Raw genomic sequence first — 13552 nt, 5'->3', positions numbered from 1 at the left:
TTTTTAAATAGTAAAAATATTTACTCACAGTTGAAGATTGGTGCACGTAAATTTAAAAAAAGTGTTTATTTTATAAATACACAAATATTATTTTGGATGTGTTAGTGCGGCATTTGTATGCATGTGTGTTTGTGTGTTAAGAGGAATTCAAATTTGCAGAAAGCATTTTCAAGTTTTTATCTGAGCTTAAACGTTACATACATATGTATATGTAAGACTATTCACTTTTATTATTTTTTTACGATTTCTTATTTTTAATTATTCATTTTTTTTTTTAGAGATATGAAATAAAAATATGAAATTTTGGTTGCGTCTACATATATTTTACAGCATATTTTCTGTTTTTTTTTTTGATATTTAATAAGTATATAAAAAAGAATACTTCAATATCTTCAGTGTGCCTATAAAGTTACAATTTTTGCTTGCGCTTTTTCTATGCGTACACAATATTTGGTGTGATGCACATAGCACATACATCACGTTCTTATCCCATCACTATGCCACATATTACATATTATATATAATATACAACGGTATACGCCAAATGCACGTGATTGGTATGTCAATCAATAATACAATACTTTCAAATATTTAAGTATGAATATTATTAAACGTACATACATCCATTCAATAAAAATAACAATAATTTACATCTTAAAGCTTTTTAGCACCCAATTTCATTGGACCACTATTACGTTGCGCTCGTCGAGCCTCCAGCTCACGTTGTCTCTGCAATTTCTTTTCCTCTCGTTTCCGACGGGCTTCATCCAGTTTGGGATTCCCTGAAATATATTTATTAAATGCACAATTGAGCCAACAATTTAATTTCCTATTAGCTACATATTTAATATTACTAACCCGTCAGCGGTTCATCTATAGGCTCGAATTCACCATCAGCCCAAGAATCGCTATTCCAATTTGCATTCGAATTCGTAGAGTTATTAATATGCGGCGGACTGACGTTGTTGCAATTCGTAAACACTGTTGTTGTTGTTGCTGCTGTTAGACTAATGGATAAATTCGAGATATCTTTTGGTCGTAAGTTAAGCGCTTGCTGATTATGGCCTTTTGATGGTGATGTCGCTGTGTGTGTGTTTAGTTTCGCTAGCGGTTCGATAAGTTCGTTTAGTTGATGTTGCTGCAATTGCTGTTGATGAGGACGCGTTGTTGGCGTACCCAACTGTGCATGCGGGGAATGTGGTGATTGTCTCGAGTGCGTTGCCTGCGACTGCTCCTCTTGCTCTTCGTCCTCCTCACCCTGTAATGGTCAAAATTATATTCAGCAATTAGTGTAAAAATTTTTATATGGAAAGTCTAGCGATGATTCATGAGAAATCACTCTTTGCCCAGGGTTCAACTTACCGGTTCCTCTTCCAAGCTACCCCACTCCTCATTATCCCAACCATCGCGAACTTCGTTGAGCGCATTTGTTGCATTCATTTGTCCATTATTTGACGTGCCAGCCATTGGACTACTAGGGTCCTGTGATGTCTAACCAAAAATAAATGATACACCATTTTAATATATATTCAAGAATATTTGCAGCCACAGTTTCTTACGTCCATTTCTCCCCAGTTTTCATTATCCCAATCGTTATTTCCGTAGTCTGAAGCAGAAGCTGAAGTGTCGTTGCTCTCATGCTCCAGTGAGGTCATTGATGTGACACTTGATGTCGTCGTTGATAAACTACTGCTTGAGGGTTGCTCTGTTAGGAATATTAGTGTTGCAAAGCATTTAGTATCAAAACGGCATAAAAATAACACCAAAGATTTTTACCCAGTGAAGCTGGCTTTGAGAGATTTCGTCCTGTTAAAGGTGGACGCGGTCTGGAGGAATCACTTTGACTGCGATAGAATTTCGCTGTGACTGCAGTTACGGCCCAACCCGCCCACGTGGCAGCTGCGTTGCCGATCGACGGTGTAGCGGTGTGTACATCAGCTTCTAAACAACAAAACCAAATATAATTTTAGTTTAAGCATTTTACCTAATATTTTTACTTTTACTAACCCATTGTCTCACGCAGACTCGGATCTTCGGATACTTTCTCTAATTTGCCCAAAAAACCACGTATCGTTTTGAAAGCTGGATCCCGCACTGTCTTCTCTGGATCAACGGTCAGCGAACACAGAGATGGGAGGACTCGGTTTGCCACTTCACTAAGTAATTTAAATATAATCCATAATTTGATAAATTTTTAGTCTTTCAACAATTAATTTTAGCACCCTACCTCAGCAGGAAGTACTGTTGTGTCGCAGCCAACGCGAGTACACCGGCAATACGTGCCGGCGGAAAAGGATCACGCATCGCACGTATGAAAGCGGAGACCAGCACGCGCTGTCGCACTTGTGGATGCAAGTGAGGCGCTATTTTCCCCAAACACACTGTTGTGTTGGTGCGTATACCACCATGTTCGTCACGAGCCTGTAATCGTGCAAAATGCCGCAACACCTCGACGTTCAGATTGTTGTAGCTCAACTTAGGCGCCAAGTGAATAATGGACTAAGGATAAAATATATTACACATTTGTTAAGATTTAAAGTTTCGTGATAAAACATTTTCATATACAAATGACTTACCTTGACCGTTTGCTCACGTATAGTGGCGTTGGTATCCAAGAAGCCGTGTGACACTTGAGGAAAGATCTGATCATTTACCACCTGCGGTTGTAAGTGTGCAATAAATAAATCTAATTGCTGCAGTAGGCGCGAACGCGTCACACGATCTGTCGAAGCGAAGAGTTTCACGACACACGGTACTATGCGTTTTTGGTATTCCGCTTCGTCCAACAGTTTGCCTAACTTAAACATGGGCGCCAGCACAGCCGAGCCTGCATCACCATACTCATACGCGGTAATTAGTTGCGGAAGAATTTTATGCCTTGAAAAGTCAGTAAACATATAAATTAAGCTATTAGAAATCGTATATTTCTTTAGTTACACTTACTTGCAGACGTTTTCAGGAAAACTATCCAAATGTAAAGTTAGACCACTAAAAAATCGATTTTTCTCGGCCTTGTCTTTGATTTGTATCTCTTCAAGAAACAACAGCGTATCGACCAGGTCATTTTTAAAGAAACCACCCGGTTTGCGGCACCTGGTGATGATATCCGCTGGATTAGGTCGATTTGAAGGTGATGCGCCTACTAATTCGCAATAGAGAGATTGCAATGATTTCGGTATATTATCAATGTCCTTAAGATTCGAACGCATCTTCAATGGACCATTGAAAGACTCCCACACCAAGCACCCTAAGCCCCACATATCAACGGAACTAAAAAGTTAATAAGATAAACATAGATACATAAATATGATAAGTATGCTTTTATATTAGATAGTATACCATTTTGTAGCTGCTTTCAGTTTGCTCTGATCGTTTTTCTCTGGGGGATCGTACACTTCCAATGCAGGTGGCACTTTAAGTGGAGGCATGGGATTTCCGTCCGCTGGTGATACGTATTCCAGACTGCCTAGTTTCCATTCGCCAGACGAGTTAACAAACACAGACCATACGCACACATTGTTATGTCTGAGATTACCATCATTGTTCAGGAAAGAAAGTGCACGCTGTGAAAAAAACCGTATTATGAATGTATTGTTTTAAACTTTGGTTCCTACATGAATTTACAAAAAAAAAAAAAAATACTTACTGTTATTTGAAAAACACCCCAAGCAAGATATAGGTCTTTTTGGGGACCATCAGAAGCCAACTTATCAATATGTGTGCCCAATGGTTCAACCGCTTCGGTTGCCACATATAAGGTTTTTTCAGTTTCCAACGAATCCAGGTACTGAAGAATACTCGGGTGTCGCAACGTCTTTAGCCGCTTCAAAGCTGCTTTTGCCAACTCACATTTAGCATCCGAACCACTTCGTATATCATATACAAATACCGAGACTTCCTCCTGTGTGCCCTTGCGTTTCGCTTTGTGTAATGTCCAAATCGAGCGTGATTCAAAGCCGGGCACCTGTTCGCCAATGTCATAAGGAAAGTCTTTGGTTGAGTCGCGCGAGAAGAACGACCACATTTTCGATCGACGGCTGAATATTTTGTTGATGTTGTCGGGCACAGTGTGTCACACAAAAAATGGGGAATTCAGGAAAAGCACGTAAAAGTCCGAGCAGCTTGTAAATTATTTAATTATTTACAAGTGGTATTTCATGCAAATTATTCACAGTTTATATCAAATTTGGTGTGCCAGCTGTCTGCAAAATCGCCTGAAAATTTTTATTATCCGTTTTACTACCCCGCACGTCTTAACATTAACCCAGAAGCGTACCACCCCACCAACACTTTTCCAGTGTGGTTTAATGAAGGATGTCCAACAATTTCCCTTTCACTTTTCACTCTTTAAACTCCTCCTCCAGCGACTTATTTTGCTATCCTCACGCTCTGCTTTCGTTCTACACACAATTCCAGTAGTATCAACAACAATTTTTCACTATTAAAAACTTTACCAAATATTTTTAGTTTCCCAATAACTCCTATTATTGGATATGGGTTTTTCTTATAATCTTTAACTAGTCATTGGCTATATTTTGAGAACTTTAAGCACTTTTAACCGATTTTTAACTTTTCCCCTGACGTAGCGATATGATTTTAATTTCGTTTTAATCTTCTTTCTTCTAGAGCTGGGATACTATCGATAGTATCGATAGCTGAAAACTGTCGCCTCTATCGATAGTTTTTGAAAACTATCGATGTCGTTTTTAGCGAAACTTCTTTCTTCTTTACATCTCTTAAAATTACATTAATATCTTTTTATAATAGAAAATTAACAATACAGTCGGCAAAAAAAATTTTTTGTTATTGAAATTTTTACCAACTATCAGCTTACACTGAGTTATAGTAAAATCTAATGAGCAATAAAACCACTTTCACAAAATTTGTATAGAAATTCGAATTAAAAAGCTTGAAATTTTAATGATTTTGTAGTTTTTTATGTTTTGTACAAGTTTTATAAGAAATTAGTAGACACTAACAAACAAAAAAATTGTTAAAACTGCTAAAAATTTGTGGTGCTATTATTTTGACCAGTACTTTTTTCGTTTTCCTATAATATAGTAAAATGTTCTTTATCCGGATTTTGAGGTGCGCCTCCGTATTTGATCTCAGTTGAACTTGTATAAGTATGAGTTGTCAATTTAAACGAATATCTTTTGTTTTGTTTGTTTTGTAGTATTACAAATGTATTATTATAGCCAATTTCTCTTCTGCGCACTTCAAAACGGACAAACAAAATTCGAATTTAATTTTTCCAAATAAAAAATAAATTCAGATTTTGCCTGTCGCTGTTCAAGTGGATGCAAGTGTATGTACATAAGTATATATAATTCAGACGCATAAATCAATAAGATTATTTTATTATTATAAAAAGTTCTTTTTGATGCACTCAAATTTAAACAATTCTATATAATCTCTTTAATTTACAAAGTAATTTATAAATTTTATAAATTTATTAATTATTTAATTTTCAAGCAATTTAGCATTTAAATTCAAATACCTCTCACGACGATAGTACTATCGATACTATCGATGTTTTCAACTATCGTTTCGAAACCTATCGAGTAGCGGTACTATCGATAGTATCCCAGTTCTACTTTCTTTTTCATAGTTATCTGTTGAGAAAGCTTTCTGAAGAGAAACGTCAAAATAGTTCCACTCTGTACTTCCGGTAGTGCAATGAAATGATTTCCGGTAGTGCATTCCAGAAAAATTCACCCATTCGCGATTGACAGCGTTGAAATTTGCCTAAGCTGGACGTTATACGATCGAGAATTTACTTTCAAGTTGCAATATACTCGTTTTTACTAAGCCGTCGCACTTTTAGAACTTGAACATCGGATTTATTGTTCTGTTCCCGTACTCTAAGATTTGCAGATTTCGCAGCATTTCCAGGAAAGGCTGTTTCCTATTGACTAAATCTGACTACTTCGGACTAATAAGAGTCACTCTCACTGTGTGTTGCTCTCTCATTTTTGCTGTCATTTCCGAGTTAAGGAACGCTTTTTGGACTAAATCTGACTACTTCGGACTTTTTCTGACTATTTCTGGGAGATAAGGAACGCTCCTATTGTTGTTCTGATTTATGAGATTCTGTCCTTTTGTTACCCAGACACGAGACTTTCTTTTCCAGCGGCGTGAATGAGTGCATGCTAAAATTTTTTATGAGTGATTCAAGGTTATTATCATGTGTATGCCCTGTATGCAGCTCTCAAGAAAACGGTCAAGAAAAAATTGCCTGTTGCCTCACACTTTCCTCAAGAAATAATGGAACGGGCATATATTTCTGTTGCAAAAATGGGTTGCCTTGTGCTTTTTTTCACAAGAAACTTTAGAAACCCGTAGTAGAAAGCGTACCAAATTCCTTAAGAACTGCGTACTGGTTCAAAAGGAAATTTGACTCAAGAAAATTTCTTAGCCATTTTATGCTCGTCATTTGATATGGAATTTTTTAAGTTGAAATTATTTTTTGAAAGCGATTTGCATAATTTTTGGTTGCAGTTACACCATACAATTTTTATTTTCGAAAGTGATTTCCGCAAATCCACAAAAAGTAATTTCTCGCTGTTTACACGGCAAAGTAAACTTTCGATTTGGCATTTGGAAGCGAAACGCGTAGCAAAAGCTCATATATTGCCACATTTAACCGCACCTTTACTTTGAAAAGCAGCTTTCGGATATTTTTCGATGTGCCACTTTTCAAAACTACTTCCACTTGCCACGTCTAACAGCTACTTTATTGAGTAGTTTTTTTTTTGCTGGAGAATACGAATCTGCAGCTGATAAGAAACATCTGTTTTGTTTCATTCATTTTATTTATTTATTCTTATCAGTTTATTTATCGTCTTGAGAAAGTCCCAGAAAGGATTATATTCAGTAAAAATGCAGAAATTTCAGGACTCGCGGGATCGCGTGGTCGAGGATGCTAGCACTATATCGATGCGTATTTGCCAAGAGGGACATGCAAATGCCCTTGCTCTTAATAGAGAATGCAATCAAATAGCTGTTGCGGGCAGAAGTCGTAAGTAAAAAGGACCTTTTTTCTGGTTTAAAATCCTTATTAAGAGTATGTTTGTTTAACTAGTTTTAAAGGTATTCGCCATTTATAGCGATGGCTTTACGGAAGTTTGCAATATGCGTGGTGGCAAAAATCAAAATCTCAGCTACTCGTCCAACGATGTGGCATGGAGTTCGTTGGATAGTAATATATTGGCCACGGCTGCGACGAACGGCGTTGTTTCTGTATGGGATCTAAGTCGTTTTGGCCAGAAGAAACAACTTCATGTTTATAATGAGCACGAACGCACAGCACACACAGTTGCCTTCGACATACACGATCCTCACATACTTGTTTCTGGTTCGCAAGATGGTACTATTAAACAATTCGATATTCGCAACGACAAGTCATCGTATACTTACTATAGTAATTCAGAATCGGTGCGTGATGTTAAATTCAGTCCACATACACAATATGTTATTTCAGCGGTTTCGGAGAATGGCACGGTGCAGTTGTGGGACCTGCGAAAGTATAAACTATGATAAATACTTCATTTGGACTATTAATATTTATTGTATTATTATTTACAGAGGGGACAAAAGTATTTTACAATTTACTGCGCATAGTGGGCCAATTTATACGTGTGACTGGCACCCGACCAAAAACTGGCTGGCCACCGGCAGCCGCGATAAACAAATCAAAGTAAACGCTTGATAAGAATTTATTTCAAATAGTTTCTAATTTGTTTCCTGTATATTAATGCAGGTTTGGAATATGGATGGCAAGGCTTCCCTAGAGCATACAATACATACGATTGCCGTGGTGGGCCGAGTTAAATGGCGTCCTGACCGAACGTGAGTAAAAACATGGTCTTGGTTTCCTATTGATCGTTTTTCTACAATACTTTTTTTCTTATCGTCATACATTCAGCTATCATATAGCAAGCTGTGCACTGGTAGTTGATTACAGCATACATATCTGGGACATCCGACGACCCTATATACCATTTGCCTCATTCAATGATCACACAAATGTTACCACAGGCATCGCTTGGAAGGGTGATAACTCTCAGCTCCTACTCTCGACCAGCAAAGATTCAACTATTTATAGGCACGCATTTAAAGACGCAGCGCGCCCTGCACTAAAAGCAAACGCACAAGGTGCCAGTTTAGGATATCGCGGAGATATATCATTTGCGCGGAAAATCAAAGCATCGCAAACAGAGCCAATCACGCATGGTTCTAAAATGAACTCTATAACGTAAGTTCCATCTTTTACCCCATTTCGAAGGTATAAGAACTCAAAAATGTTTAAATGCTCTTCATTTGGTACTCATGGCAGTCGGCAAAGATCCAGCAACTCAGAAGAGCAATTTCATTTAGCACAGTCGGATGTGTGCCAGTTTATTCTAAAGCCATCGGTAAATATATTTAAATTAAGCTATTAACTACTATAGGTATGTAAGCGTACTTATGTGCATTTGATCTCTCCACTTGCTTACTTCACTTCAGTATACTGGCTACTCGGCAAAAGAGGAAATTACACACTTGAAGGAACACGAGTGCTTCATTGGTTGTGCAAAGGAACTTATTTTGAGTAGTAGAAAGTTATCAGATATATGCGAACATAATAGTAGTGTTACAAAAAAATATGGCAAACATAATGTAAGCATTTTGTTTAATTTTTCTATAAGTATTTATTAAAACTTTCCCCCGTAAAAAAAACTTGTAAAAATTACTCTTTCTGTAGGCAACCACTTTGTGGAATTTCATCAAAGTTTTATATGGCAGTAACGAATTCAGCAAGCAGAAGTATGAGATACACCGCAACTCATTCTCAAATCAGAAAAGTGTGCAATCTTCACGCCGTCCCACACAAATAGCTAACGCACACGAAGTACTGCAATGGGACCGTAATGAGCACAATGACAACAACAACAATGATGACGCTGTAGACACGGTCGTCCAACTGGAAATTGATTCGTCTAGCGGTGTTGTTGGTGTAGGTGTGGGAAGCGGTAAACAAAACTACCCACCTTTTGGTTCTGTGATACTCTCCGAAACGCAAATACTTAACGAAATAACGTTTGATAACTTTGAGCTGCTACGTGAGGGCTTTATATATGTAGGACCACCAGACTTCTCCAAAATGCAATCGCACCAAGAAACACCACTACATCATGACGTGCAGGCGGCACGCCCTCAATTGGATTTAAAGGCCGAATGCAAGGAGACTTCCCCGGTATGCGTCTTAAAATTTAATCAAAATCTAATCTAGTCCGATTTTTTATGTATAAGTTGCGGTTTAATAATTCCTTATTCTCGATTTACTCGCAGCCACCCAACATGCCAAGTGTTCTAAAGCTTTCAAATGCGCCTGCCATTCCTATTTGGGAGCCCCATCAATTCGTTGCCGAATCAATTATGCTGCAAGGCGATGTTGGTGACGTACAATCTGCCATTTCTATACTTATCGCCATGGGTGAGGCGCGTAAACTACTTCAAATCGATGACGTACTTATTGTATGTAGTATATTGAAGTCGTACCTGTGTTTAAATAATGCAAACGCATATCCGCAAATTTCAGGAAATGTGGTTCCAAACATACATTGATCAGTTGCATCGCTATCAACTGTGGAATGAGGCATGCAAAGTTGTTAATCTGTCGTGGTTGCGCTCGGTACGAGAGTTGAATCAACAATCCACTTCTGTGCACACGAATTGTAGTGAGTGCGGGCGTCCGTTAGGCGGCAGCGTAGGCTGGTTCTGCCAAAAATGCAAGTCCATGCAGTCATCCAAGTGCAGTGTTTGTGGTCTGATCGTGCGTGGCCTTTATGCCTGGTGTCAAGGCTGCTCACATGGTGGCCATTTGGAACATATTATGGATTATTTCGCCAATCATTTTAAATGTCCCAAATGCGGTCACCTATGCGAATATAATTAGTGTGTTCCGGTAAGAGATTAGTAGTAAGTACATATGTATGTTTAAGTTAGAAAATGTCGCTAGCGCAGGTACTTACAAGTTTTTCACCAAAAGCAAGGTTAAATAATACACACCAACTTACTTAAAGTATGTAAAATACATTTTAATATGCATCTACTTAGATACATAAGAATATTTCAACAGCAGCAAAATTAAAATGTTTAGCTATTTGCATTTACAGTTAGCTATTTTATAAACGTACTTTTAAAGGGCAAAATTACTACTACCTTTTTGTGCCAGCCGCGTTTGCAAGAAAAAAATCAAAATCAAATCAAACGGTTAAACTAAACACATACATATTTGCATTGTATGCATGAACAATTAGACGTAATAAGAATTTAAATGAAGATAAATAAAAATAAGTACTTTTCTATTGTATGTCTTGCCTGATGCCGCTGTCTTTATATGAAACGAAATGTATAAAAACATCAGTACAAGGCACCACCTACCAGCACCGCCCACAAAACGCACAAGGGAATTATTCGCAGTTTGTTAACGTGTGAAATAATTGCCTTCAGCCGCGAGCGTTTTGTAATTCAACCGAAATTTAAAATGCTTGCAACCTAAAAAGAACAAAAATTCGAATATAAGCTTGTGAAAAACATAAACTTTTTATATACAGCACATTTGTTCCTTTTGCAATTAATCAACGTTGCATACATTTATAGTTTCGATTTAATGGCGGTACTGGTGGCTAATTGTCAAGAAGCAAAATCGAGGCTCACAGTTTGGCTGGTGTTGTTGATGTCGTTATCAACAAGTGCTGTGTTATTGTGCCGCACTGCCTCAGGTCCCTCATCGTATCGTATTGTCATTGAATTCGAGTTTCCAGGAATGAGTACATAGCCCAGAGACTCGTAGAATTTAATTAGTTTATCCTTGCAATCTAGTGACATTTTATAGCAGCCGAGATGCTGAGCCAACAAGCTGACAGTTACCACAATACTAAATCGCAAAATGAGAAAACCAAGCAAAATTCCTTAAATGTTAGAAGTAAGTACATGAATTTGCTAAAACTCACAGTTTGCCTAGCTGTTTGCCACGATATGTATCATTGACAACCACATCCTCAAGACGGCCGCGCTGCAAATCGAGAAGTTGACAAATAATCAAGCATTGCGATACCTAATTTCAGCTATCAACTTACAATGGCACAATTATGTATGAATTTTCGTTCAACAACCAAGGAAGCTGCACCGATTATTTCATTTTTGCGCGTATCTTCGATTACAGTGACGTAATAATCGCCACTGGCCTTCATCTGTGAGAAACGAGCTAGAAAAAACTCAAAATATTAATCAAAAAATATTGCTAAACACGAGTTAACATACTCAAAAACTGCGTCCGTGTGACATGTCCCACATCGGTAAGTTGCGAAAGCAATTGTAGAAATCCACGGTCATAATCCCCGTCTTTTAGTGGACGCACCTTAAGCCAGTTTTCGCCGGGATATGCTGCCGAAATGAATGGCTCAAATTTGGCCGGACTTTGATGGAAGTTCAATTGCAGCAAAATGTTGGGATCATAGAGGTAAGTCTCTTCCTGCAAAAAGATACCTTATTTAACTGCTATTTAATCAAGTTTATATTTATATATTTGGTTTCAAGGTTACGCGCATATGAATACATATAAAAGTGTATAGTCGATGTAGCAGGTTCCACACTATCTGTATTCTCTTTAGCTTTATCTGTAGTGTTTTATCTTAATGAATTCAATATTACCTTACAAAAGAGGACAGGTGGCTTTAAAGTTTTGGCCCTGCTTACACATGTACATGTATGTATGTATACTCCTTTTTATGCGTATGTAAACATTTTCTGTAATTTTTTCTACAACTTTTGAAGAACGGTTTTGCTTTTAATAAATATGCATGTTTCACTTGTACCTTAATTTGTAGTTTTCTAGATTTATTATGTTTTAAATTAACTTTTATTTTAAGCATTCCCTTGATATTTACTCGTACCTCTGAGCAGCGCACCATTGTCTATCAAACTCGTTTAAAACAGCTTCCGCAAAACTTTTAAAGCTGATGTCTTCTTGATAGCTGATTGTTTTTATGTTTTTTTCTTTTCTTTTTGAAACAATCTGATGCTGCCAACGCAGCAATGGGTGAAAGAAGAATGATATGCTTTAGTTGACAATCTCGCCATCGAATGTCGGCAGTTTATGAATTCGAAGCTGGCTTTAACAGCGTGCCGTAGTCTTTGCCTTAGTTGAGATGGAAATCAGGTTTGATTTCCCCTCTCTGTTTTAATGAAACGACATACATACATTTAACTTTTATCTGCCCATATGCGTTTAGACTAAACTTAGCTATTCTCCAGCATGCCTTTCGGTTGAGCAGCCGATTTTTCATTATCTGTACTAGTTTCTTTCAGAAATGCAACCGGTTTTCATTGTTAAAGATAATATTCTTGAGCAGGAAACAATGTAGGAGATAAAACCAGCTCGGGTCTATTATAATGTATTGTACATATCCATATGTATGTGCTTGTTGTATGGATAGTAGCCAATTTGAATGTTCTATCTTCTTGATAATAGGATTGTTGAATACATACGTGCACACACTTACTTTCTACGTATGTAATAAGATGTGTTAATAAAAATTAAGAAAGCAGTTTTGGTAATCCCAATAGCCAAACATACAAAAAAAATGGTTACTAAATTATCCAAAATTGTTTAGTTTATTTACGGATTTATATGTTCAAGCATAGTGTGTACATGGTGAATTTCTTAATTGTTTGATGTAAAGTAATACATACTGCTTTCATTAAAATCTACTAAAGCAAGAATTATACGTAACCAATTTTTTTGGGAGTATCTACTTACACGCGCAACGGTAACGGCAATTTTTACCGAGGATCTACGGTAATTTTACTGTGGATCTACGGTAATTTTTAGCAGGATCTACCGTAAAAATTACCGTGGCGCGTGTGTGTGGACACTGCCAATTTTTTTATTCTTAAAACTGGTCTAAAATTTGATACTCAATGCAGCCAGTTTAAAGTAGTTTTGTAATTTAACGTTGAAATACGCCAACAAAACTGTGGAAAGCAAAGGCCGCGCACAAAGGCCCCCACCTGCACAGCTATTAGCTAACTTTATTGATTTCAAAACCGCCTTCAACATTCCAAAGCCGTTAACATGTCGTTTATAAATAGTTTTCAAGGTTTGCGTAAACACATTTCATGGCAATAGCTTAAACTCTACATGCTTCCATCACTTGCCTAAGGAGCACCTGTTACGCGAAGTCCCAGCTGTATAACCTGTAGGTATATGACTGCGAGTATACTCACCATGGTGTCTTCTCCCACAGATCGAGTCGCGTCGTCAAACGTTCACGTGGTCTGTACTTTATCACAAACAGTAACAGCCAGCTCAAATCGACACTTGCCACGGAACAACTAAATCGCTTATGTTTGTAATGTTGCGCAAATATTTATCGTTCCTTTGCAGAGAGTGAAAGCAAAACGGCGAAAAAAATTTAAAACAAAAATAAATAAGAATTTTGATGTGATGCAAAAATTTGAAATGTAAACAAAAAGGCAGGGTTGCTACGAGGGGTATCAAATT

The 13552-nt window shown here is 37.4% G+C and overlaps 3 protein-coding genes across 6 annotated transcripts; 1 reads left to right on the top strand and 2 right to left on the bottom strand.

The window, feature by feature from the left end:
* Positions 1-311: 311 nt before the first annotated feature.
* LOC118736983 (N-terminal kinase-like protein) lies at positions 312-4629 on the bottom strand. 2 transcript variants are annotated; one of them, XM_036467180.1, is made up of 11 exons: positions 3647-4629; positions 3340-3563; positions 2944-3270; positions 2577-2877; positions 2228-2499; positions 2008-2156; positions 1777-1941; positions 1560-1705; positions 1363-1491; positions 859-1258; positions 312-782 (listed from the first exon to the last, which is right to left on the bottom strand). In XM_036467180.1, the coding sequence occupies exons 1-11, from the start codon at positions 4022-4024 to the stop codon at positions 655-657; spliced, it is 2619 nt and encodes an 872-aa protein (XP_036323073.1). In that variant the 5' UTR covers positions 4025-4629; the 3' UTR covers positions 312-654. The 2 variants fall into 2 exon arrangements, with proteins under 2 accessions (XP_036323073.1, XP_036323075.1); XM_036467182.1 differs by having other exon boundaries at positions 1363-1482.
* Positions 4630-6839: 2210 nt separating this feature from the next.
* LOC118736984 (GATOR complex protein WDR24) lies at positions 6840-10369 on the top strand. The gene is made up of 10 exons (XM_036467183.1): positions 6840-7021; positions 7085-7526; positions 7588-7699; positions 7763-7851; positions 7928-8257; positions 8339-8417; positions 8509-8661; positions 8747-9238; positions 9334-9519; positions 9584-10369. Exons 1-10 carry the CDS (start codon positions 6883-6885, stop codon positions 9938-9940), a joined length of 2379 nt encoding a protein of 792 aa, XP_036323076.1. The 5' UTR covers positions 6840-6882; the 3' UTR covers positions 9941-10369.
* Positions 7436-13507, bottom strand: LOC118736997 (probable glucosamine 6-phosphate N-acetyltransferase). Of its 3 annotated transcripts, XM_036467217.1 has the most exons (7): positions 13276-13507; positions 11865-12224; positions 11311-11521; positions 11127-11254; positions 11001-11062; positions 10705-10924; positions 10058-10206 (listed from the first exon to the last, which is right to left on the bottom strand). In XM_036467217.1, the coding sequence occupies exons 2-7, from the start codon at positions 11958-11960 to the stop codon at positions 10165-10167; spliced, it is 759 nt and encodes a 252-aa protein (XP_036323110.1). In that variant the 5' UTR covers positions 11961-12224; positions 13276-13507; the 3' UTR covers positions 10058-10164. The 3 variants fall into 3 exon arrangements, with proteins under 3 accessions (XP_036323111.1, XP_036323110.1, XP_036323113.1); XM_036467218.1 differs by lacking the exons at positions 10058-10206; positions 13276-13507 and adding an exon at positions 7436-7518 and having other exon boundaries at positions 11865-11975; XM_036467220.1 differs by having other exon boundaries at positions 10058-10924; positions 11943-12224; positions 13276-13496.
* Positions 13508-13552: the final 45 nt, after the last annotated feature.

Source organism: Rhagoletis pomonella, unplaced genomic scaffold, assembly GCF_013731165.1.
Source record: "Rhagoletis pomonella isolate Grant_MI unplaced genomic scaffold, Rhpom_1.0 Rhpom_scaffold_00004, whole genome shotgun sequence".
Classification (NCBI taxonomy): Eukaryota; Metazoa; Arthropoda; class Insecta; order Diptera; family Tephritidae; genus Rhagoletis; species Rhagoletis pomonella.
The sequence above is the reverse complement of the archived record's forward strand: the minus strand, read 5'-3'. Positions and strand labels throughout refer to the sequence as shown.